General features: G+C 32.3%; 1 protein-coding gene across 10 annotated transcripts in view; it reads right to left on the reverse strand.

The window, feature by feature from the left end:
- UNC80 (unc-80 homolog, NALCN channel complex subunit) overlaps nucleotides 1–27,868 on the reverse strand; it is a 218,502-nt gene that overhangs the window by 181,538 nt on the left and 9,096 nt on the right. For all 10 annotated transcript variants that reach the window (XM_074298820.1, XM_074298825.1, XM_074298823.1 and 7 more), the window contains exons 5-7: nucleotides 23,093–23,216; nucleotides 22,294–22,367; nucleotides 18,680–18,819 (exon numbers count right to left, since the gene is read on the reverse strand). In XM_074298820.1, the coding sequence (XP_074154921.1) occupies nucleotides 18,680–18,819; nucleotides 22,294–22,367; nucleotides 23,093–23,216 (338 nt within the window). The remainder of the gene's footprint in view (nucleotides 1–18,679; nucleotides 18,820–22,293; nucleotides 22,368–23,092; nucleotides 23,217–27,868) is intronic.

Here is a 27,868-nt window from a genome sequence, read left to right on the forward strand (position 1 = left end):
AGATAAACAAATCAAGATATATTAAAATACATACAAAGTAATTTTTCAAGGAGTGGGAGAGTAATACTTGGAAGAATCAGGTAAGACCTCTTAAACTTAGTCTTCAAGGAAGGTAGGGGTTCCAAGTCAAAGTATATTCATTATTAACTTCAAGTCAGCAGAATCCTACTTTACCACATGCCTCACAGGATTTCAGCAAATTTCAAACATAGTTTGTATGATAAATTTGGAGCTATCTACATTTTGCAATGGGATAGATTTCTGATGCACCAGGAAATACTTATGGGAAGTCATTCTAGTTTTAATTGTTTCTTAATATTTTCTCATCCTATTCCATCTAATTGAAACACATTACAAACTGTCTTCAGATTACAAACTGTCTTCTCTTAATTTTTTGAGATTTTCTCTCAGCTAGACAACAAAGACTGATGTATTTTCCTTTTCAAATGGAGCTATTATTATGATGACCCCAAGGTTGCAGCAGGTGCAGACCAGTTGTATATGGTCTTATGGTCTCTTTGGAAATCCCTCCCTCCCCACTGCTGCAATTGAAGCTCATTGTTCTAACCAGATGTCACCACTCCATAAGCCTTGCCAAACTTCTTTATGGACTTTTAGTTATTTAAATAAGTTATGTAACAGACTCTCAAGGCTGAGCCTTTCATGAAACTCTGACCCTGTGGAAGCATATTTAAACCCTGCTCCCTCTGACCCTTCAGGACACAACAAATATTCCAAGATGTTCCATATTTCAATTCCTTTGCCTCTATGAAAGACCCTTGTTGTTAGAACTTTGGTAATTCTTTTTATCTTGGATTGACATCATCTACCCCTAAATATGTAAACATATGCATCTAAATCAAAAAACTCTTGTCTTTGCTAAGGGCATGGGTCAAAAGTTATTTTTTCAAGTCAAGCATATTTTGTGTATAGAAGCAGGTTAAATAAAAATGCCTCAAGTTCCTGAGCCCTCACCCCAAGTAGCACCCCCACGTCACATTTTTAAGTAAGTTAAATCATACTAGAATCCTGAGACTTGAAGAGGAGAAGTCACGAGAGAGTAAGTCTAAGGAGGGAATTTGGAAGTGGGGAGGCTTTTAGTTCCATAACTTCAGCTTGGAGGCTTGCATTTTTTTTTTTTTTTTTTGGTATTAAGTCAGCCTCTAGGAGCTTATGAGTCCTTCAAAAGAAGGATAGGGATAGGAACTGGACCTGTGATTTCATTGGTATAGGGGATTTGGGGAATAGGAAACTTCCTCTATGAGTACACTGGGTTGGTGCCTTCTCTGTAGTTTAAACTATGAGAGTGTTACCAAGATTATGGAGAGGTTAAGTCCTTCTTCAGGATCACACAGATAATAAGTGTCAGGGAAAGGATCTGAATCCAAATGCTTTTGGCTTCACAACTAGTTCACTAGCCACTAAAACATGCTGTTTCACTTCCTAATCAAAGAGTAATGCTCCTTTTTTTTTTTTTTTTTTTTTTTTTTTAATCTCCAGGCCAAGACTATATCTATTCAATAACAAATATCTGAATAAAATTTAAATACCAGTCATCCAGGTGAGTCTAAAATCCAAACATTTACCATCCTGTAGATAGCAAAGCCTGAATAATTGACTGAATTTTTAGAATTTCTATAACATCTATAATATCTACATTCCATAGGAATATCTATGATGTGGAAGTTTGTGGCTATGGCTTAATCAAACCAATTTCAAGAGCACCTCTCTGCATTAGATGTAGGTGGAATTGTATCATGCCTTCCATATTTGTAATTTACTATAAGATCTTGAACAATTAGTTCTCTTTGTCATTTTTTTTATCTTGGTTTGCTTTTCAATTCAATTCAACAAGAATTTATTTAGTTCCTATTATATGCACTGTACTGAAGAAACAAAAAAGAAATTAGACATAGTCCTTGTCCTTAAGGACTTATAATTCAATATTTACAATGGATCCATGACTATTCCTTCCATCCATGTGGACTCCAGTCCTTCCATGCTATTTTGCTTTTTAAGTCTTTTCTAAATCTTCCAATAATGATCTACCTTAATGAACCAGAAACCTTTTTTCTAGTTATTTTAATACAATAGATACAATCAAATGAAGAAAAATGACAATCAAATGTAATAAGTATGTTTGACACATAAATCTGTGTAAGTGCCTGCTATTATTATTTCAACAACAGAAACTTCTTAATGAGAAAATTTAAATGGAGAAATCCATCATAGTCAAGGGAGATGACAATAATAAAGATATGGAAACATGAGCAAACAGGATAAAAAATACATAAAGTTAGGTAGTTTAGATGCAATATTGAACAAATACAGAACAATAACAAGCAAAGCTGGAAAAGTAAGTTGAAGACAGATTGGAGATAGCTTTGAATATCAGATTTGCAATAGACAGTCACTAAAGATTTTAGAGAAGACCAGTGAAATGGGTTAATTGGTGTATTAGGAACATTGCATTGACAGTGCTATGAATGATAGAATGAAGAAGCAGTATAAAATTAGTTAGGAGGTTACCATAACAAGAAGTGAGAAACATTTAAAAATAAAAATCTGGTTGTAGTAGAAACAAAAAATTAGGATGGAATAATGAGAAATGTTGGAGAGGTACATTCAACTGGGCAACCAGGTGATGTAGTGGATAGAGTGCTAGGCTAGGAACCTGGAAGACTACTTTTCCTGAGTTTAAATCTAACTTTAAATATTGCCTAATAGTGTGACCTTGGGCAAGTTACATTACTCGGTTTGCCTCAGTTTCCTTCAATAAAATGAATTGGAGAAGGAAATAACAAACTACTTCAGTATCTTGCCAAGAAAACCCCATATGTGGTCATGAAGAGTCAGATACAACTTAAATTATTGAACAACAATAACAACAATAATATTCAACTGAAGTTGACAACCGATGAAGGGAAAGATGATTTTGAGAGTATGAACCTGGGTAATAGTGTGGATAGTAGGGCCATTGACAGAAATAAAGATATTGAAAAATCAGGTTTAAATGGAATTGCCTATCATACTTATCTAGGAATAATAATAGTAATAACTAATAACAACAATTTATATTTATATAGTACTTTAAGATTTACAAATATTTGATTTTACAAGATACTATTATTATTTCTATTTTACAGAGAAGAGAAAACTAAAGCTAAATTAAAAATTAAGTCTGAATCCCACAATTGTTACATTTATCAGGCAGTATTTGAACTGAGGTTTTGGTGACTTCACATCCAGAGGTTGATTACCTCTTCCTTCTAGCTCTTAAGAACATAAGTACCAGTAAAACGTAACTATGATTTTTAGCTTTTTGGCAAAAAAGAACAGTAAAATTGAAGGCAGATTGGTAACATGTACTAATATAAGTTTTTTGGATTGAGTCACATGTCTTGAATTATTTTAAGGTACTATAAAACCTATTTTTTTTTTTACCAAAAATATCTTGAATTTGTCATTCAAATAAGTTTGCTATGATTTTTGTATCTATTATTAATTCAAATAAATGAACATTTTTTTTGTTAAGTGCCTGTCAAACAATATCCTAGGTCTTCACCTAAACAAAACAAAGACAAAATACAAAGACCAAAGTCCACAGTCTCTGCCCTCAGGGAATTTAGATTTTACTTGGAAGGAAATCACATGTATAAAGTATCATACAAGGTAGGAGAGATAGGGGCCAAGAACATATCTAGATCAAATAGCAGAGAAATATTTAAGAAGATTGAAAACATTTCATGAGAATTGTTTATATCTATCCCCCTTTGCAATTGGTTATTTATATTATTAAACATCTCATATAATTATTCTAACATTCAAAATACTTCCCTGTAGTAAGTTATTTATTTTGAGGGATCTAGTAACTATTTCTGAATCCCTAGACTGATTCCTGATTGTCTTTCTGATTTCAGGACTGGCATAGTACCACATGGATGCCCAGTTGAATATATCCGTCCAATATCTCTCATTATCATCCCAATTTTTTGTTTCTACTACAACTAGATTTTTTTTTGCCATGTGTTAAATAAGTAATGCATTGTTAGTGAAGTGTATATAATTCTAATAATATTCAGATAATTCTTAGGAGTAAGATTGTGGAGGACAATTATTATTTTGTAGTTTTTTTTTCAGTCATTTTTCAATTGTAGTACAACTCTTTGTGCTTATTTGGAGTTTTCTGGGCAAAGATACTGAAGTAGTTTGCACTATCCTTCTTCAATTCATTTTATAGATGAAGAAATGGAAGCAAATAGGGTTAGTGACTTGCCCAGGGACACACAACTAGTATATATCTGAGGTGAAATTGGAACTCAGGAAGATGAGCTTTTCTGATTTCAGGCCCAGCACTCTAAATTTTATTATTCCAGTGGGTCAAAATAATGACTATTTGTCTCTGAAGAACTACCTTAATTCTTTGACCACTAACTTATTTAGTTTAGCCACATACTAGAACTGATTGTAAATATGATGTCAAAGCAAATCGTTATCAACTGCTAAATCCAGTAAAAATGTGGTCACTGCTTGATGTTCATGTAGATATAGAAAAAGAAAAAAATATTTTAGGTATTTGGGAAAAGTGTCCTTTTACTTAAAAAAAATAGAAATTGCCATATTTTGATTTTGCATCATCTTTATTTTTAAATATATTTCCCCTCCAACACTGAAAGTCATTTTGTGCAAAAAAGAACATATAAGAAAGAGAAAAAGAACAAGTAATCCTGTAAAAACTAGCTATCTTTTGAAGTTCTAAAACCATTGTCTTTTATTTTAAGAAACATATGTCTTACTAATACATTGTTTATAGAATTGTGAATTGATCCAACCATTCTGGAGAGCAATTTGGAACTAGGCCCAAAGTACTATCAAATTGTGTATCAAACTTTGATCCAGCATTGTCTCTATTGGGTCTATATTCCAAAGAGATCATAAAAAAGGGAAAAGGACCAACAAGTGCAAAAATGTCTGTAAGCAGCTCTTCTTGTGGTAGCAAGGAACTAGAAACTGAGTGGAATGGCTGAATAAGTCATGGTATATGAATGTAATAGAATATTAATGTTACAAAAGAAATAACCATCAGGATGATTTCAGAAAGGCCTGGGGAGACTAACATGAACTGAGATTAAAATGAAGTGAGTAGAACCAAAAGAACATTGTACATAACAACAACAAGATTATGTGATGATCAACTGTGATGGACTTGGCTCTTTTCAACAATGAGGTGATTCAGGCTAATTCCAATAAACTTGTGATGGAGAGAGCCATCTGCATTCAGAGAGAAACTGTGGGGGACTGAATATGAATCACAGCATAATATTTTCACCTTTATTGTTGTTGTTTGCTTGCTTTATTTTCTTTCTCATTTTTTCCCCTTTGGATCGGATTTGCGCAGGATAATAAATATAAAATATGTTCAGAAGAATTGCATATGTTTAATCTGTATTGGATTAGTTGCTGTCTAGGAGAGGAGAATAGGGAGAAGGCAGGGAGAAAAATCTGAATGCAAGATTTTGCAAGGGTGAATGTTGAAAACTATCTTTGCATGTATTTTGAAAATAATAAAATATTATTAAAAATACAAAAGCAATATGTCTTATTGGAAAACTAAATATGTCAATTTTGTCCAATTAATGAATATTTGAAATCTACCAGTGATATACAGCTGAAAGGAACTTCATGATGCAACAAAGGAGGCTGTTACAGTATAAATTACTTTCATAAAGAGAATATATCCTTTTCTTATATAGTGATTACTCTATTTTATTTAGTTTATAAATTCAGATTTTCACCTATATATTGTCTTATGGTGGCCACACATGAATTGAGAAAGTAAAGTCAACCATGTGTGATTAATAACATTTTCTTTTGGTCAAAAATACACTTTTCTTATGAGAAGGTTAAATTGACTTTACAAGCAAAAAAGGGAAAAAAGACTGTTTTCTAAATGTAAAAGATGAAGTGAAGATTTTTTAAAAAGGAAATTTAATGATTATATTTGTCTGTCATCAGATCCCCACTTAATAGAATTCACAAAGCCTGACTGTTGGATTATAAAATTCACACCCTGGGATAAAGAAACTAGCTTCCTGAAAACAAGAAGGAAATTGATGTAAGTCCTGAACTGTGAGAATTAGTCATGACCCCATGAGGTCTTTTTAATGAACCAGAAAGTAAAACCTATACTTTTACTAGGTAAAAATGAAACTTATTAATTCAAGAGCTTGTACCATAGCTAAATGAGTATGGAGTTCAGGGAATAGCCACATTTAGTTCACTCAAGGTTAAGTTAAAGGAAATGCTTTGATTAAATTAGGTTGGTAGGAGTAAACAGCTTCTGTTGCCAAGACATACTCATTCTTTAGTTATTAAAGCCCACTTCTGTTCTTTCCTGTGATTAATAAATGGGCTTCATCAATGTAGGGATATTACCTGTCCTTCAAAAAGTCCGTAGGCTTTGTCAGCTCTATGGCAACAAGCTAATGAAGTTTAATGGAAAGATGCCATAGTTCATTTTCTCTAACAGACCACTGATTCATTTCTAATTCACCAGTGGTGTGTAGAGACGTATGAAAACCAAAACACAAGAAATAAGCTTTCTTCACAGAGACATCTTTGCTGATTTTGTTCTTTATAGAGAGGCAATTGTGTGAAATACAAATTTAATTTTGTTAAAAATAAAATGCAAAGTATACATATATGTATATAAATATATTTATAGATGCATTGATGGATATGTATTATTTCAGATTTCAACTTTAACCCTCTACTGAGAGGGTTTTCCCTGAAAGGGGAAAAGAGGGCTTTCCATGTAAAAAATGTAAGCCTTTATATTTTATGACTTTGAAAATTTTGCCATGATCCAGTTCAACTTAATTCAACAATTATTTGGTTAATTATTTGGCAGAGCTAGAAAGACAAAAATGAATCAGTTTCTGTCTTCAATAATAATAATAGCTAACATTTATACAATGCTTACTATGTGCCTGATAAGTGCTTTATAATTATTTTCCCATTTGATTCTCACAACAACCTTGGAAAGTAGTTGATATATTATCCCTATTTTACAAATAAGGAAACTGAGGCAAACAGAAGCTAAAGGACTTGCCTAGTGTCATACAGCTAATAAGTTTCTGAGGCTGGATTTGAATTCAAGTCTTCCTCATTCCAGACTTGGAACTCTATTTACTTTCCCAGCAGGGGCAGATAACAGGTGAGTCAATACAAAATATATATTCCAAGTAAATTGAAAATAATTTAAAGGGATAGCATCAGAAAACACTAACTGAAGGAATCAGTGAAAGCCTCTTATAGGACATATAGTACTTGAGCTCTTTTGTGGGTAGCTTGGGGCTTCAGGGAGTGGAGATAAGGATGAAAAACATTCCAGGGATGGGGGACACTGCAAAGGCATAAATTTGAAACATAGAATATTGTAGGAAGGAAAGAGAAAAAAAAGGCTAGATTAGTTGGAAGGTAGAATGCATGATTTGAATTAGAAAAAATGAATATGGAAAAATAAGATGCAGTAGAATTGTGAAGGATTCTAAATAACCAAGAATTTGCATTTTTTTCTATATCATTAGGGAGCAGCTAAAGCTTCTTAAACAGAAGAGTTATATTGTCAGAAATGAACTTTAAGATCAATTTTTTTTTTTAGTGGAGGGAGGATTTGAGAAGATGGTAGAGAGCTCTCCAGATGTCTTTAGCTGATAAAGAATATCAGTTATACATGTGCTGCTGAGGAGTGACACTGGGCAAAAAATGAACCAGTACACCTAGTGAAGGTACAAACAGTAGGGCATGAATGCTGCTAGTTGCAGGCACTTTCAGGAGGGTGGAGATCTTGGTTTGGGATTCCAGGCCAGAGAGGAGAACTGAAGGGAACCCAGAGTCATCATCTCCTTGCCACCCTCTCACTCCCCAGGATTAGTAATGGTTACACTAATAAATTCTCCTTAAAATGAGCAGACAAAAGAGAAAAAGTTTATATGACCAGTCATAGAAACTTACTATGGAATAGGAAAAACCAACATTCATCTTGAGAAGACATTGAAGGTAAAAGAAGCCTCTCCTACCCAAAGAGTAAGGTTAAATGGTTACCTGCCCAGAAAAATAGGTAGCATAAGATAAGGTGGGGAATAGAAGGGTATTTTTATGGGAGTGAAATAAGATTTGTAAATGCATGGGAATGGAATAAAGAGGAAGGGAAAGTGTGAGGGGATAAGATAGGGATGGATACATGGGGGGAGGTTAAGTAATAGCAGGTCAAATTAATGAATAGAACTAAAAACAAGAGTTTGCAGAGATAGGAAATAAGAGATATATGCAAACACACTAATAAGGATCAGGAGTAGAATTTATTAGAAAAAATTAGAGCTAGTAATTATTGATCTCAAAGTTAAAAGATTCAATTAAAAGAGAAATTTATAATATATGCCAACAATATCAATATTGTTTTAAAAGCCTGTCTAGTTATGCCTGGAGGTTTATGTATGTGTATATATAGATATATGTATATGTGTGTATAAATATACATGTATATATTTATACACACATACATAAATATATCCATACATATATTAAGTACTAGATTTCCAGTTACCAAAGTTTTAGCTTTAGAGTTTTCTCTATGCCTCCCTCAGACTCCTCACTATCATATCCATTCATTTGCTAATTCTTTTCAATTCTACTTTCACAAGATTTTTTGGAAATTATTTATTTAATTAATGGAATAAAAAAATCATTTCTGTGGCATAGTATAGTAAAAAGATGATTGAACATGACACTGCAAATTTGTATAACTCACTACTTCCTTTAAATATATAATAAAGTTATCATATACATTTTTTACTCCTTTTTCTTTCCTCTGTCTCACCCTAGAGATGGCTAACATTAGAAATACCATACACCTCTACACAGACACACACACACACACACACACATCTATTCTATAGATAATTCTATTTATCAGCTCTTTCTCTGTATGCAGATATAATCTTCATATGTCATTTATAATTAATTTCCATTAATATAGGCCCCACTTTAGTTCAGAACCTCCTTATTTCTTCCCTGGATGATGGTAGTAGCCTATATGTACAATCTGCCTCCCTTTATCCTATCCACACACTATTTAAAAAAAAAAAAAATATATATATATATATATATATGCATACACAAAAATATATATATATATATACATACATATATAACTAAATAAAAAGTAAGAAAAAAGCCAAATACAAAAAGGACAGAAAAAGAAAAACATAATAAAAATATTGTCATGTGCCCAGCAGAACATCAGATGTATAGAAGTTAAAGAAAAACAAGATTTAGTGGAAAAGATAATGAATCTTGGCTTGGATGTATTGAATTTGAGATGTCTATGAGACATACAAACAGGAATGTCTAGCAGACAGTTGCTGATGTAAAACTAGAGCTTAGGAAAGAGATGAGGGTAGATGAGAACTGGATTTGTAGATCTGGAGTCATCTGTATAGAGATGAAAAGTGATCCTATGAAAACTGATAAGATCACCAATAGAAAAAAAGAGAATAAAATTAGATGAATTACTTTGTTTCTTTAAGGTCAGAAGAAGAAATAAATAGATTTTTTAAATGGATGACTTTTATTTTTAACAACAAACTGTGGAATAATGGAAAAAAATCATCATTACTGTTATTGCTTCAATAATTATAATTATTAATACTATTATAAACTGGTGATTTGATAAACTAGTACAAAATACTATTACAAGTAAAATGATCACAGTACCTTTGTCTCCAGCATAGGACAAACAAGACAGGATCTAATTTAACAGTGCATATTAGATAGAATGCTATTTTGCTTTATTTTTAATGTAAAAGTAAAACTTGAAATTATGATCATTAGGTATAGATTTATAGAAGGAACTCCTGATGAGAAAACTTATCTATCAAAGCCAATTGGCAAGTATCCTATAACTTAGAATTTTAAAAATTATATATTATATTAATATTCATTTTTTATATACATAAAGCATTCTTTACCAATGACATGTTTGAATGGAAAAAAAGTCATTAGGTTTCTTGATGACACTGAGTTCTAAAGACCTTAAGAAACAGGAATAGAATTCAAAGTGACCTTGTTAATTATAGAACCTATTTATAAAAATAGGATGAAATTCCATAGGGAGAAATTCAGGTGAATACAAAGTCTGGAAATATGTGAGGGTAAAATTGATAGGGATTGCCTAACCAAAAACAAAATAAAACAAAACAAAACAAACAAACAAACAAAAAAAACAAAACCCTCCTTTGAAATAGACTTAAGAGTACTGGTAAACCATAAGCTAAATGAGTTAGCAGTATATCAATCAATCATTCAACATTTTGTGGAGGTGGAGCCAAGATAATAGAGGGAATTGAGCATTTCTGCTGAGTTCTTCCAATCCAATCCTCTTAAGAACTTAAAAAAATACCTCAAATCAAATTTCAAGCAGGATAATCAAATAAAACTCACAGTATCTCATTTTTCCAGCCCAGGACAGCTTAAGAGGATTAAAAGGTCTGCCTATGAGCACTGAAGTAGGGCTTGGCTAGGAACTAGAAAGGAGGAAGCAGATCACATCACCTTGGAAACACCAAAAACTTAAGACCTCCAGACCTAGCTACAGAAGGTTAAATAAGCCATTTCCACCCTCTCAAGGTGAACAGAGTTCAGCACTAACATAAAATCCAAGGAAAAATAAGTAAAAGTGGTGATTACAAAGGTTTGAGAAATACAATTTCTGAGTAATTTAATAATTGTATTAATAATGCCAGCATTTTAATAAAAGGATGATCATCAGACCATTTTTCTCTTAGACCAAAGACAATCATGATGGCAGGCTTATGGCTAATATGCACTTTGGGAAGAGGGGTATTCTCAAGAATAACAATCAACTCTGATTGGTTAACAACTAATGAAAGAATGAATATTACAACAAGGACTTGGACCTAAACTTTGATTATGTCATTTGCTGGAACTAAAATTTGATTCTGTCATTTGCTTCTTACCTTCCCCCTCTCCTTAAGCATTGGGCAATCTATTTAAAAATTTATCACTACCCAACCCAAATGGCCATCCCACCTGGGTGAAGTCTGGATAGAGGATAAAGTTAGCTCAGTCTTCAAAGACCGAGGTTTTGAATTTCATGTAAAATAAAAAGGGGAAAATCTGAATCTCCTTAATCATTACTTAGTAATAATCATTTCCCTAACAAATAACAACAAAAAGTAACCTAGTTATAAAAAGCTTTTATGGAGACAGGGAAGCTCAAGTAAGATAAAAACTTTAAAAAGACAATGATATTGAAAATATCTACAAGGAAAATGCAAATTGAACATAAGTCCAACAAGAATTCCTGTCAGCACTAAAGAAGAAACTTTTTAAAAGAGTAAAAATGACTTTAAAATAAAATAAGGGTGATAAGGAATAATTAAGGAAAATGAGAGCAATGCAAGAAAATTATGAAAAAGTGAGTTAACAGATTGATAAAAGGGAAAAAAATCTCACTGAAAAAAATAGCTCTTTAAAATTGAAGTTGGTTAAATGGAAACTAATGACAATGACAATGATACTGACAAACAGACAAAATCAAAAGTCTAGAAAAAAAGAAAATGTAAATTATCTCAATGGGGAAGAAAAAAAAAAAAACCTCAGCAGAAAAATAGATCCAGGAGAGACCATTTTAACAATAATTGGACTACCTGACAGAATTGAAGGAACAGCCTATATATCACATTTCAAGAAATTATCAAGAAAAACTGTCATCTTATCTTAAATCCAGAAGCTAAAATAGAAAAGGAAAGAATCCACCAATCACCTTCTGAAAGATATCCCCAAATGAAAACTAAGAATATTATGTAAATATAGCATTATATAAATTTTAAAACTCCCAGGTCAAGAAAAAATATGGACATAAAAGTTATTCCAGTATCATTGAACTATAATCAGGATCACACAACATTTAGCATCTATATAAAGGAGTGAGGGAGTTGGAATATGGTATTCCAAAAGGCAAAGGAGATAGGATTATAATCAAGAATAAACTATCCAGAAAAACTGAATATAATTCTTCAAAGGAAAAAGTGGAAATTTAATAAAATAAAGGAATTCCAAGCAATTCTGATAATACCAGATTTGAATAGAAATTTGATATTCAAACAGAAGACTTGAGAAAGGTATAAAAAGGTAAACATAAGTGAAAAATCATAAGGGACTTACTAAAATTAAATAGTTTACATTCCTCTATGGAAAGATGATACATGAAACTACTAAAAACTTTGTCATTATTATTGAAGTTAGGAGTCTACAGGCAGAAGGCATGAGTATGAGTCAATTATATTAGTATCATATCAAGAAAAAAGAATGGACAAGGGAGAAAGAGGAATGTATTAGATGAAGGGGGGGGAGAAAGAGAAGAATGGGAAAATTATGTCACATAAAAGAGGCATGCAAGAAAAGTTTTTATAATGAAGGGGAAAGTGAGAGTGAGGAGCAGGCTATGCTTGAATCTCACTCTCATTTGAATTTACTTAAAGAAGAAAATTAGACATATACACACACACACTCTAGTACTTCAGCACAGAATTTATTTTGTTCTAACAGAAAAGTGGGAGGGACAGGGACTAAGAGAAAGAAAATGGTAAGAGAGAGGATAAATTAAGGAAATTGATGATCAAAAACTAAACAATTTTTTTTAATTTTTTTAATTTTTTTTTTTTTTTGCTGAGGCAATTGGGGCTAAGTGACTAAGCAGATTTTTGAGGAAAGAACAGGCTAAAAATATTAAGGACAACTAGAAGAGAACAGACAGAAATCCATGGGCAGCAGTCCATCACTGTGAATGTAAAATTGAAGTGAATAGCAGAATGTATTGATTAATAACCCAGAATGTAATAACATATTGTTTACAAGAGACACACTTGAAACAAAAAGTCATATTTAGATTTAAAAAAATTACATTTAATAAAGGACTGTGGAAGCATAGATTGTAAGTAATCAAAAATTAAATAATCTAACGATAAAAATGACTAGATCAAAGAACCACAAATTGTACATATCAGTTGTTTACATTTATATCAATATGTTTATATCTGTCTTTATTCATGTGGCAAACAAATTGATAATTTCCTTAAGTAACAATGGGGCAGCATACCAAAATTCATGGGATGAAGTCAAACAATACTAAAAAAGAAATTTATATCTCTAAACGCATCAAAAAAAGGGAGAAAGAGCAGATCAGCAAATTTAGCATACAACTAAAAAAAAAAACCTAGAAAAAGAACAAATTAAAAATTCCTAATTAGTTACTAAGTTAGAAATCTAAAAAATTAAAGGAGAGATTGATGTAACTGAAAGTAGAATAGAGTAATACAAAACAAAAGTCATTGAATTAGTAAACAAAATCACCAATTGGTTTTATTTTTAAAAATTAAAAAAAGATAAACTATTGGTTAATGATTTTAAAAAGAAAAACAAGTTACCAGTCTCAAAAAATGAAATGAGTGAATTCACAACTCATGAAAATTAAATTAAAGCAATTATTCAGAGGTACTTTGTCCAACTACATGCCAATAAAAGTAATAATCTAAATGATATGAATGCATATTTACAAAAATACTAATTACCCAGATTAACAGAGAAATAAAGCATTTTAATAAGACTTAGAAAATTAAATCATTCAATTTATACTATAAATGAGCTGCTGAAGGGAGAAAAAACTCCAGGACCAGATGGATTTACAAGTGAAATCTAGCAAACATTTAAATAACTATTAAATCCAATATTATACAAACTGTTTGAGAAGGTAAAGAAGTTCTACTAAATTCCTTTTGTGACACAAATATAGTTTTATACTTAAGCCAAAGAGAGCAAAAACAAAGAAAGAATAATATAGGTCAAGCTCCCTAATGGATATTGATGAAAAAATTTAAATAAAAGACCAGAAAGGAGATTACCACAATCTATCACAAAATCATACTTTATGTACAAGTGAGGAACAATCAGGAAAGTATGGTTGGTTCAATTTTAAGAAAACGATTAGCATAATTGACCACAGCAATGACATAAACAACAACAATAAAAATATGAGCATATCAATAAATGTAGAATTTCTTTGACAAAATTTCATATCCATCCCTATTGGAAATATTAGAAAGTATGAGAATAAATGGAGATTTCTTAAAATGATAAGTAGAATCTCTCTAAAGCCAAGAGCAAGCTAGTTATACTAAGCATAAACTAGAAGCATTTCCAACAAGATTAGGTCCAAAGCAAGAATGTCTATTAACACCATTACCACAGACTTTCTTTATCACCATTATTATTCAATATTGTACTAGAAATAAGACAATAAAACAAGAAAAAAAATTGGAAGAATTTCTTATAGGCAATGAGAAAACAGAACTTTCACTCTTTGTAGATGATATGATGACATACTTAAAGAAACTTATGAGTTAACTAAAAACTGTTCAAAATAATTAGCAACTTTAGCAAAATTATAGAATATAGAATAAAACCACACAAATCAGCATGTCTACATATTACCAAATAAAACCCAGCAAGAAGAGATAGAAAGAGAAATTCCACTTAAAATATCTGCAGACAATATGAGATACTTGAAAGACTACCTGCTAAGCAAACCCAGGAACTATATAAGTGCAATTATAAAACAGTTTTTCACATGAATAAAGACAGATATAAACAACTGGAGAAATATCATTTGCTCATGGATGGGTCAAGCCTATATAATAAATTTATTTATTCAATGCCAAACCAAACACACTCTCAAAGAATTATTTTATAGAGTTGGGAAGAAAATAATAAAATTCATCTGGAAAAACAAAAAGTCAACAATACTAAGGGGAATCAATGAAAAAAAAAAAGTAAAGGCAATTGGCCTAACCACCTCAAATTATACTACAAGTAGTAATCATCAAAACAATCTGCAACTAATTAAGGAATAGAAGGATTGATTAATAGGATAGTGTAGGCAATCTCTACATACAAGCAAATGACCTCAATAACTTGAAAGAGTTCATGACCAAACAAGGGATAGAAAGGATTATAAGATGCAAAATGGGTAATTTTGATTACATGGAATTTAAAAAAAAAAGTGTACAAACAAAACCAAATGTAGCCCAAATTAGAAGGAAAGCAGGAAACTGGAAGAGGAGATTTTTTTATAACAAATTTCTCTGGAAAAGTTATCATTTATTTCTCTGGAAAAGTTCTCATTTATTAAACATAAAAAGAATTGAATCAAAATTATAAAAAAATAGAAATGATTCTTAATTGATAAATGGTCAAAATCCATTAATAGGAGAAATCAAAGTTATCAATAATCACATTAAAATGTTGTAAAATACTATTGATTAGAGAATTTTAAATTTAAACAACTCTGAAATACTACCACACCTATCAGATCAGCTAACATGATAGTAAAATAAAGTGATAAATGCTGGAGAACTTATGGAAAGTAGATATATTAATGTATTGTTGGTGAAGTTGTGAACTGGTCAAACCATTCTGAAGAGCAATTTGGAACTATGCCCAAAAGTCTATTAAACTGTGCCTATCCTTTGAGTCATCAATACCATTACTAGATCTATAATACTGTTACTAGATCTATATCCTAAAGACATATTTTAAAAGATCACAAAGCAAGCAGAGATGAGATAGTAATTCCACTAGTGGAGACGAGTGGATAAAGAGAGGTTTTTATTGAAGTTGGAGGAAGCATGGACATGTTTGAAGATAGTGGAGTAGACAGACATAGTAAAGATAAGTGAGAAAGGTGGCAATCTGCTATGGGAAATGATATGGAATGGGATCATTTATGCATATAGAGGAGTTAGTGTTAGCTAGGAAAAAGGTGAAAGGTGGAAAGAGACAGAAGGCATATGGATGATATGAAATGATCAGGAGGGAGAAGAGAGAATTCTTGGTAATATCATTTTTTTTTTCAGTGAAATATGAGGCAAGGTCCTTAGCTGGGAGGCTTGAGGAGAGATGAAAATGTTTGGAAAAGTTGCTGTCTTGAGTGGGATAATTAGAAAGCTGCAAATGGATTGCCTTGAGGACATAGTTGAGAATCTATAATATGAATCTGTAGTAGATACATTCAGCATGATTTTGTGAATTTTTTCCAGCATCAGTCTACAGCATGAGTAGAAGCAATGACAGTGGATGGAGGAGAGTAATCCAGGACTAAAACATGGGAAGGTAAGATTGATGATAAAACAATGGGCAAAGAAGTTAAGAGAAAAGGACAATGAAGTTGAAGTGGTTCATTAAAAGGTAACAATGGGGAAAGTATCATGGTTATTGAGATAATACAAATTAGAACTGATTGAAATATTTGGAATTGTTTTAATTAAAGAGATTTTTTTGATGGGAAGTCTAATAGTTTGCCTTCAATTATTTGAATGGTTATCATATGGAAAAGTAAATTATTTTGTGTGGCCTCAAAGGGGAAAAAAATAGCTATATAAGATGGATGGCATGACAAAAAGATTTTAGTTCCCTCTCCCCCTCCCACCCCGAGGCTGGGGTTAAGTGACTTGCCCAGGGTCACACAGCTAGGAAGTGTTATGTGTCTGAGACCAGATTTGAACTTGGGTCCTCCTGAATTCAGGGTTGGTGCTCTATCCACTGTGCAAGATTTTAGATTTGATGTTAGAAAAAAACCTTTTAATAATCTGGGCTTTCTAAAAATGAGATAGTGTTTTCTCTCCTCACTGGAAGTCCTCAACAATTGACAGGGTATGTTATAGTAGAGATTCTTGCTCAGGTACAATTTGAATGAAGCAGCCCCTGAGGTTCTTTCCAGTTCTAGATTCCATTTTCTATGCCTGGGATCCTGTTACCACTTTGAGCAAACTATGTAATACTTTCAGTGATTCCAAATTGCTCATTGTTAGATGAACTGTTTAACAGGTAGCTAGTCTTTTGTATACACTTACAGTGCAGAGCCTGGTGTTAAGAAGATCTGAGTTTAAATTTAAGTGCCAACACAACCTTTATTTACTTTAATTCCCTCATTTATAAAATGGGTGCTAATAATAAAGTTGTTGTAAAGATCAAATGATCTAAGTTCAAATCTGGCCTCACTTAGATTCTTATTAGCTATAGAAACTTTGATAAGTTACTTAACATTTATTTGTCTCAGTTTCCTCATTTGTAAAATGGATAATAATAGGACCTACTTCCCAGGAGTGCCATGAGGATCAACTGAGATAACATTGTAAAGTGCTTAGTACAATACTTGGCACATAGTAAGTGCTATATACATGTTAACTTATTATTATTATTATTATTATCATTTTGTCATGCAGTTATTTGCAATCATCAAATACGTATTAATCTCTTTCTACATGCCAATCACTAGGGATAAAAAGAAAAGCAAAAACAGCTTCTTCCCTCAAATAGGGTATTGTCATGGTAAAGAAAACATTTAAACCACAATATACATAGAAGATACTGAAAAGATAGATGGAACATAAAATAACTTTAAAAATTATTAATCATCATTGCACTGGGGACATGGTAATCTTTACTAAATGATTCAAATTATTGTATACACATTACTGGAATGATGTACATCTTTCATTCTTGAAGATCAATAGTATCATGAGGATGATGTCTTGATTTTCGAGTGTATTTTATTTAAGTGAGGCAGAATAGAATAGAACAAATCCATTAAGTATTAGAAGTTCTTTGCTTACTTTTTGTTTGAAATATAGGATAAATGGATTCACTGAGGTACAATAGCATGTCTCTGATATCTACTATTCAAATGTATTATCATTTGCCTACATGCCAAAGACTATAATTTAGTTGAGAGTAAGACTTTCATTTTTCTTCTTTGTTTTACCAAAACTAGCAAAGGGCTCTGCACATAAAGAGTGATTAATAAAAGTTGAATTAATTGAACCATAAAATAATACTAATTCCCAAACCTACTAATTCTGACAGGTGCTTGATAAATGTTCATTGAAAAAAAAATGAATGTCTTAGCTAAGCAAATTAATTTCATGAACAAGATTATAGAGAAAATATTTACCTCCTATAAAAGAATAGTCTCAAGCAGTTTTAAAGTACCTATTTATGTATAATTGGTATAATAAACTCATTTTTAGCTATCACCCTAGGCAAGCTTTTTTAAGCCTCATGTGAAGTCTTTCTATTTAACTGAAAATAATAGAACTGTATTTTTTAAAGAATATTTTCCAAGTGGAACTTTACACTAAATCAGACATTTTCCCCAATTCACCCAAATAAATGAGGTTTTGTTATATGGAATCTAAGGAGCAGTTTTTTTGAAAATTTGAAGGAATTACCCTTTTTAGTCAGCTAATTCATATGTATTTACTGATTTTACTTTTACTAGGAAAGAAAAAAAAAAGCAGCAATTTTTTATAAGTTGAGACAAAAAACACACATAAATATCTAAGCATTCAATGTTTATGTTATATATAGATATACATTATACATGCATATATACCATCTATTCATTCATATTGTGTGTGACATACCATTACACATTTTCACATACATGTGTGCAACATGTGCATACATATATGTGCACACACATACAGATATAAACCCATATATACATGTCTGTATGGTTTTTAGCATCAACATTCCTTACCTAGAATGGGCAGGGCCTCTGTCTAGGGATGCTTGTGAGGACACACTTCCATCAAAGGAGTTTCCCCGATGACAGCCAGGAATGGTAGTCTTGGGTGAGATGGAATCTGATTGGAATGATTCACCCACCACCTGCAGACCCTTAGAAATTGGAGAAACCAAAGGAATTAGTTGTTTCCATGTTTAGCTGTAGTATTATTTAGTATTTAACACAAATGGAATCTTTATATTTGTTAAGTACTTTTTCTTAATTGATCATCACAGTACATGTGCAAATTTAGAACATCTATTCCTTTAGATTCTCCATCTGTTATATACTGTAAGCCAGGCTGGATATTCAGCAACTAAGCATTCCTATCCAAGGATTTTCTTTCCTTTTTTAAAAAAAAAAATAAATTTTAATCCATAATTTTTGATATTTTTAAAACAAAAATCCTTTAAAAATAAATTCTTATGGCTATTTTGTTGTATACAAATATTCTCTTGTATCCCTTATCTCCTCTTTCCTAAATATTCTTAATTAGAAAAAGCTATTTAAAAGAAAAAGAGATAGGGAAAAATCAGCAAATCTGATCAATATATTTAAAAAATTCTAGCATAAATGTAATATCCAAGAGCCTTCTGCTGGAATTTTTCCAGTATATGCCAAGATGATACAGTATTTAGAAGATAACAACAATCCCCAGACAATTAATCAAACAAAAGATCAGTTGGATTACATAAGAAGAAGAGATTGAAAAAAGACATGGGTTGCAATAGAGCAATACTTATGAAAGCAGGTGCTGCAAATTAAATTTGAAAGACAAGGTTCCCTCTGTTGAGCCATTCATCAAAGTAAGACCCAATCCATCTTTCTGGTTGGATATTCAACCTTTACCATCATGGTTAATTGCACATTCATCAGTTTCCACATGGATAAGGTTATTTCAGCATTGTAAGATTTCAGTCTCATGGGCTTTGTTGATAAGAGTCCACTGACAATAATGATAACTGACTAGTTCATTGGTATTCAAACTGCTTCCTTCTAGATATTTACAATATTTTCCTTGGGTAGGAGAGCTTTGAATTTTGACCATGTCCTCTTCATTTTGTCTTCTTCCAATAGATTTAGACAGTTTTCATTTCTGATTTACTAATTTTACTGTCTTTAAAAATTGAATTTCATGGAGTCCAATAATTTTAAAATTATGTCTCCTAAACATGTGTTCTGGGTCTGCTGTTTTTGATATAAGATAGTTTACATTTTCTTTTATTATTTTAGTTTTTGAATTCATTGTAAGTATTTCTTGCTATTCCAAAGAATCATTTATTTGGTCTATTCTAAATTTCAAGGATTCTACTTCTTGGATGAGATTTACCAATTTTTTAAGCTATTTGTTTGTTTTCCACTTCTTTCCTTCAGAAGTTCTATTTAATTTTTAAAAAATCTTTTCATTTCTTCTAGCCTTGTGATAAATGCGACTTTACCTCAAAGGAGTGTTCTAGTAAATATTTAACCAGCTCTTCATCCTCTACCTCCAATGTTCATATAACACATTTTAAACTTTACTATGCATTGTATTAAGATTTTCTCCATCTCTTCCTTAAGTCTAGATAGTCAACAAAAATAAATTAAACTGATACATGTGACATTTGCCAATTTCTAAAGTGTAAATTCTAACATTGAACATTTAACAATCTGCTTTTGCAAAACAGTTTGAGCTGGCTCCACCACAGTCTTGCCTTTGAGTCTAATTGCAGTTGTTACAGTTACTCCATATGTTGGGTAATTATGTTTATATTGATTGGTGTTTTCCTTGATTTACTCATCACTCAAGCTTTAGTTCCTCATTTAGAGCTTTGTGCCAAGACTGGTTCTGCCCCATGGTGTGCTCTTGGGTGGATGGTCATCTTCCTGAGTTGCTTGGGGTCCTACACATACCATCAGTTCCTGGGGTTCCCTTCTCCCCCAGATCTTTGAGGCACAGAGTGCTAGATATTTAAGGTCCTCTTCAACATCTAAGAAGAGTATTAGGGACCTCAGATACCCTAGGCCTTGGCTGTCCTTATCTAAGCCTAGGGCTGTCATGCAACACTCATCACTATCCAATGCTACTGTTTGAGACATCTAAGGACCTCAGCCAGGAACTTTCTCAGGTTAGTCTTGTCTTTTTGCTCTCTCCAGACACAGGATCTTGTGGACTATATACATTTATGGAAGCTGGTTTAGTAGTGACTTTTCTTGCTATTGCCCTATGGATTCTGGCTAATTTTTGTATTGTCTGGAGATGACAGAAATCCCCACTATAGTTTGGATTTTTTAAAAAATCTGTATTTGGACTGGTATGTACCTTAGGATTTTTCTGGAATCAGAAATTGGGTGCTAGATAGTCTGCTTCCATTTCAGGCAGCCTTCTTGGTTGGAAATCTTCCTAGAACATCTTTGTTTTCATTATCCTAATCCAATTAAGGTCTTCACAAATCCCCAATTCATATCTTCCACCCTACTTAGGCTATCTTCACTATCACTAGATAAATTTTTTCCTCTTTGTCTAAAATATTCTTCCACCTCTACTTTATTTGCACAGTCTTCTCTATCTTCAAGGCCTAACTCATTTCTTATTTTCTTCATGGTGTCTTCCTAAAACATATTAATCTTGTTTTCCTTTACTAAATAGCAATTTAAACTTAACATTCAATTAAATATTGGCTATAGTTGATTAGATCTTGGTTAGATATGGATGGTTAGATTTTACTTGAAGACAGATTAGATTGCCTTATTTTTTTTTCTGTATCTCCTCAGAACATTTAGCACAAAGTAGAGAATATAGTAGGTATTAAATTAAAATTGACTGAATGTTTAAAGAGGATAATGAAGCATTTTTGGAGAACTTCTAAGGATATTCAAGGTATTACTTTTATTCTCATCATCATTACTTCAATCATTCAAGAATATATAATTTCCTTTGTGTAAACATCCCCTCTGCCAAAGACTTCGGAATCAGAAAAATTTGGGTTCAAATCTTGCTTCTGATATTTACTACCTTATATGAATTGGAGGAGATTACTTTAGCTCCTTAGCCTCAGTTTCCTACTCTGTAAAACAAAGGGAAGTGATAAGATAACCAGTGAGGGTCATAACATTAGAGATTTAGAATTGCAAAGAAACTTAGAGGCTAATAAGTCTAAGATTCTTATTTTAAAGATGAAAAAAACTGAGTCACAGAAAGTTTAAATGGCATAGTATTTGAACCATTATACCATGGTTACTTTAAAATTTGTGCCAAAATTTGGAATGAACCAGGGAGCTTTAAATACTTTTTTAGTTCCAGATAAACAATCTCAAGATCCTTTCTTCCCTTGGTAAGTAATCTTCATGAGTTTCTACAGTTAAAAATTAATCACCTACCGAATGAAGAGATGATAAAAAGTCCTAAACTTAGATAGGCTGCTCCCTGGATGATAGGCATTTAGGCCATTGCTAAGCTGGTACTTGAAGCCTTTCTAGCTTGATTTGGACTGCCCCATTTGTGTCCTGCTGGTATAGTCTTTGAGAACCCATAGTCATTTTAAAAGGAAGGGACACCAGAGAGGGATTTTAGTAGAAAATCATCAAAATTGTAATAATTAATTTACCTCCGAGTGTCCTGTGCCTTGATTTGGTGACTCACAGGCTTGACTCTGATTATTGATTGGAGAACTTCTCTTGGCTACAAAGATAAATGAATTCCACAGAAAGATTAAAATGGGAATCTAAATAACATTTATGTAATTTAATTCCAACAACAACAAAAAAGGAATATGATATATTATATAAAAATATTCCTGAAAAAATAATGAAGATATTTTTCAGAACACTTGTTCTGTGGTCATCCAAGCAGTCAATTTTGAAATATATTTTAGATTTTCCACTGTTTACTACTATAAAACTTTGTTTTCTTAATAATTCATCAGCTTTATTTTCTAACAAGAAAACACTATTAACACTTCCATTTGAGATAAAGGCCAGTCCAATTATAATCTAAGGAAAGGGGGTAACAAGAATACCTTACAAATAATAGGATTGTTGGATTGAATGCAATGGTGAATAATCAGAAAGGGCTTCATTTTACTTTTGAAGATACACAAAGAGAGATGCTAACTTACCAAAGTTATAAAATAAGACAAAACAACATGATCCATACTAATCAATATTTACCATTATTTTCTTACTGTAATTATATTTGCTAAGATTTATATCATTATTAAGTTTGGTTAATAAGTATTTGTTTATTGACAGGTTCTACATAAAATTGGAAATCTATTTATCAGAAAGAACTGCCTTTTTAATGACCTCTTCATTAAAAGAAATTTATCCTACCATACTCATGTTTCCATAAGATAATATTTTTCACTTTGGCTCATTGGGACTTTAAACTAAATTTAAACTAATTACCTGTAATGATGTTCCGGATAGGTTTCACCAGAGCTGTAAAGGCAGAGACTTCAGGCTGTCTGTGCTCCCACATTGGCTGCCAAATAACAAGACCACTGGCCAATCGAAAAGTCAGGTCGGATTCCTGGTGAAAAAGAAAAAGCACTATCCTTCAAGTGGACAAAGGGTTACTCACAACAGAGATGAATTAATTAAAAATGGCATCTAGTAAAAAGTATAAGAACATGATTGGGCATCCAGCTTCATAGAAGGCTGGAGGAGAGACAGGAGACATTATATGCTAGGATAATAAAGAAAAGTAAACAATTCATCACAACAACCTAGATCACCATCTCTTTTCAACTAACAGAAATATTCCACCATATTGAGATGTGCCCCCTAAATCAAAGCTTCTTAAATTGTGGGTCACATAACTATATGTGGTTATTGTGAACTAATGATTTATTATGAGTAAATGTTTGATTTATATACTTGTTTCATATACCGATATACCTAGAGATCAAAAAAAATGTTTTGGATAAAAAGATGTTGCAAATGGAAACGGTTTAAGAAGTTCTACTTTAAACAATCATACCTGTTTATAGTTTAGCCTGACACATAGTAGGAAGTTAATAAATATTTATTGATTGATTAACAAATAATTGTGGGGAGGAAGTCTATTTTCCTCATTATCAGCAGCAATGACCAACTGCTACCAATAACAAAGCTATAGGAATAGCCTGGAAGTGATAGTATCCCTCAGACCTCATCTTCTTTTTCTAACCCAGCCCTCATAGCTGTGAGAGCTTTTATCTGGAGAAACAACTCTTGTGGAAAATGGGGTACCAACTGTCAACTAACACAGGCCAGATAATCTAGTCTAACCAAATCACTAAGACACCTTGAAGGACTCATAAGATATATCATGTATCAAGCAAGCTAAACAACCTTTACTACTATCTCCCCTGATGGAGACAATTAAGCACACTGATCTCAAGAGCTTTGGGAATGACAATGTTTTTAGTCTACTGCCTTCATCCATAGTACTGGGAAGGAACCCAAGGGGAGATGCCACTGGCTAATTGTCCTTATAGATGTTTGAGCCACAGCTACTGAAGAACTTAAAAAGAAAGTTCTTTTCACCAAAGGGCTTGGGAGGCACTGTCAAATGGCTCAACATCAGAAATTGGTATTTTATCAGGGACTATGACATTTAAGAGGATACCTTAATATGCCAGGAGACTTTTCCATTTAATTTGTAGCTGAAACACTATTTGTGTTGTTTTTCCATTAAAATGGAAATTGTCTGAAAATAAGGACTCTTTTTCTATTTGAATCCTTTTCACTTAAAACAGTGCTTTGTACACACTAAACCTTTAAAGTGCTTTATTAATTCATTCATTCAGGTTTCAGAAGACCTAGTTCTTCTGATCCCTATCTAGCTACTTTACTTGCTAAGAGCATGGACCATAGTCATTGATTTTGTTACCTCTCCTAATCTTAGTCATGGTGTCCTAATATATAGAAAGTGCGCAAAAAATATTTATAAAGTTATTGATTGTATGAATTGGTAGTAGATGGAATGTTTCTATTTTACTGTCCTTCCTATGTTAAGTGGGTATTCTAATCTGTTGCCCATGTGTCCTTCACCAGGAACAGTACTTGCATCAATAATATAATATACCCTGAAAACAGTATAATTATCTCTTCTCTCCTGGTTAGCTTTTAGTCCATTTAAAGAAAAGCTAAAACAAATGTGATATGTTAAATGCTATTATAAATTATTAGGGAAGAGGAAGAAGGGAAAGAAACTTCTAGAGAAGCTTTATTTTTAAGTCTCCACCTCCAGATAGGGAGTTGGAGTGAAGACTAAAATATGAACATAGCTAATTTAGGAATTTGTTTTGCTTTACTATACATATTTGTAATCGGTTTTGTTTTTCTTTTTTTCTAAATGGGTAGAGAAAGGGAAAATGCCAGGGAGAGAATTCAGAACTAAAAATAAATGAAAATGAATTTTTAAAAAGGCTATGTTTTTGTTTAACAGTTTTTAGATTTTTTTTTAAAAAAGAGTAACTGATTTGTGTACGTAGGCTTTTAAAAGAAAAAATTCCAAGTGGCAAAATATCATATCTCTTAGTTGTTTTTTAAGGCTGGGGGATGGGTAAGCAGTGGGAGGGAGGAGGACATGCTTGCTTTATAAATGTTATTTACTAAGGATTGGTTGTGATAGAGACAAGCTGACAGACCAAAAGCTCTTTTTAAAAGATATTGGATTTCATGTCTGGGCAATTTTTCATTCTTCACTGTCAGGTTCTTTTTATTTATGTTTTTGCTTTTTAAGAAAATGAAGTAGGAAAAGAATTCAAAATTAAAAATTAAAAAAAAAGATAAAAATAAATTTATTTTAAAAAGAAAAGAAAGTGGAGGTTTTTATTTTATAATCTTGAAGGATAGAAGCAGAAATGTGAAAATTTAATGTAATTTCTCTTAAAAAACCAAAACCATACCAAGCCCTGCCTTAAATCTCTTCTTCAAAGTCCAATATATCCTCACCAGCTGTTATTATTCATACCTCAAGTACCATAATTTGCCCTCATTCTCTTTCACTGGGACTATTGTAATAAACTCTTAATTGATGTCTCTGCCCACAGTGTACCTCTCCAATCCATCCTTCATACAGCTGCCAAAATGACAACCCTAAAGCTTGGATTTGGCCCTTCCTTACTCAAGAAGCTTTTCTGATTGATTATACATTCTTCTTCTTCACACAGTCTATGCTCCAACCACACTTGGCTCTTTTACTCCCTGCACAAAGCATTCCATCTTTTGTCATTGTCATTGCTCAGCTGCCCTTCATGCTTATATTGCTCATCCTTTTTACCTCCTCTTCTTGGAAACCCTGTCTCCTCTCAAGATTCACTAAAATTCCTCTTTCTTCCAGAGGCCTTTCTCTATTCTCTTCATCGTTCATATTCCCTACCTCCCAATCATTGTTTACTTAGTGTGTATTTCACATTTACTCAATTGTGAAAATGTTATGATCCTCTTTCCCTAATAAAATGTAAGCTTTTATAGAATAGGAACAATCTCACTTTTATATCCAGAACTTATAAATCCAGAAGGGTGGATATGATACACACACACACACACACACACACACACACACACACACACACACTCACATATATATCCAGAAGAAGAATAGTGTCTATCCACTTTAACCTAAATTAATGCCGAAGCCTCCTATCTGGTCTCTCTGACTCCAATTTCTTTCATTAAATCTCCAAAAACCATATGAATGCAATAGAATATTATTGTTCTATAAGAAATGATGAATAGACAGAATTTGGAAAAAATCTGGAAGGACTTTCATGAACTAATCCTGAGTGAAGTGAGCAGAATCAGGAAACCATTGTATGTAGTAACAGCAATGTTGTGTGGATGATCAACTTTAAAAGACTTTGCTCTTCTCAGCAATACAATTATGTAAGACAATTCTAAAAAATTTATGATAGAAAATGCTATTATCATCAAGAGAAAGAACTAAGAAGCCTGTATAAAAATTGAAGCATGTTATTTTTACTTTTTTTCTTGTTTGTTTTTTTTTTTTTTTTTATTTCTCATGGCTTTCCCCCTTTTATTCTGATTCTTCTTTCACAACATGACTAACATGGGAATATGTTTAATTTGATTGTAAATGTATCATCTATATCAGACTTATTGCCATCTTGGGAAGTAGTGGAAAGGAAGGAGAAAAATGTAAATCAAAATATTGTAAATGTTGAAAATTAATGAATAAATTTTTTAAAATTTTCATATACTAGTCAAATTACTAACATACATCCGACTGTCATATCCTGCTTAGTTACTCCCTGAGCTGTTGATGAGGAACTCCAAGTCATTTTGCCTGCTTCAAGAACTATGTAGCCTATGGAAAGGCAAAAGTGGAAACTGTCGATTGTTTTTCTGTCCTTCATTTTTGAAGAGAACAAATGACATCATGGAATGATGTCTTAAATTATGTGTGGACTGATTTAAATGTAGAATTATAAAACATTGCCAGTTTCAGGATCTCTTTTGAAGGCTGTTGGCAAGACAAAAGTCAAGATGACTGGTGATATTTCAAGATGTAATGGATAATCTTGATGTCTTTAATGTCTGATCAAGCTCTAAATATTCCACAGTGTTCACTGTAGCTGCCTTCATGACTGTTGGAACAAACTGTTCTCATTTGTCCATTCTGCTGGGGGAACCTTCAGATCCTTGGGGTGGACACTGACAGGTTTGTAGCCCATCAATTAACCTCAACCTGATCTGTCTGCTGAGATGGTTTATTGGTATGTAGCCACTACACATGCTATAGCTTCTTAGACCCAAAGATAAAAGTTGAGTGTTAGATAGACACCAAAGGTAGATCAGCAGCTCAGAAAAGGACTTATTAAACATTCACATCAGACGTGCTCCTTCTCTTTGAATACCCCATATACCCAAAATGGTTAAGAGGGGCAGGAAAAGGGCCACAAATTCTTGGGGTATGATTATATGGTTTATCATCTTGGGCTCAAGTTTCAAGTTTCCTATGCCACAACTATTTGTGGCATAGAATCCATTGTTGTAGATGCTATATCATTTCAACAAGAGATATAGAAAACATTTTCCCACAGTTTTTAGATGAAGAAATCAGTCATAAGAAAAAATGTTCTAAATCACGGTTGAGTAGAGAAATGCAAATTGAAACAACTCTTAAGATATCACCTCATACCTATAAGATTGACTAATAGTATGAAAAGGAAA

The sequence above is a fragment of the Sminthopsis crassicaudata genome, chromosome 3 (genome assembly GCF_048593235.1).
Source record: "Sminthopsis crassicaudata isolate SCR6 chromosome 3, ASM4859323v1, whole genome shotgun sequence".
NCBI classification, from domain to species: Eukaryota; Metazoa; Chordata; class Mammalia; order Dasyuromorphia; family Dasyuridae; genus Sminthopsis; species Sminthopsis crassicaudata.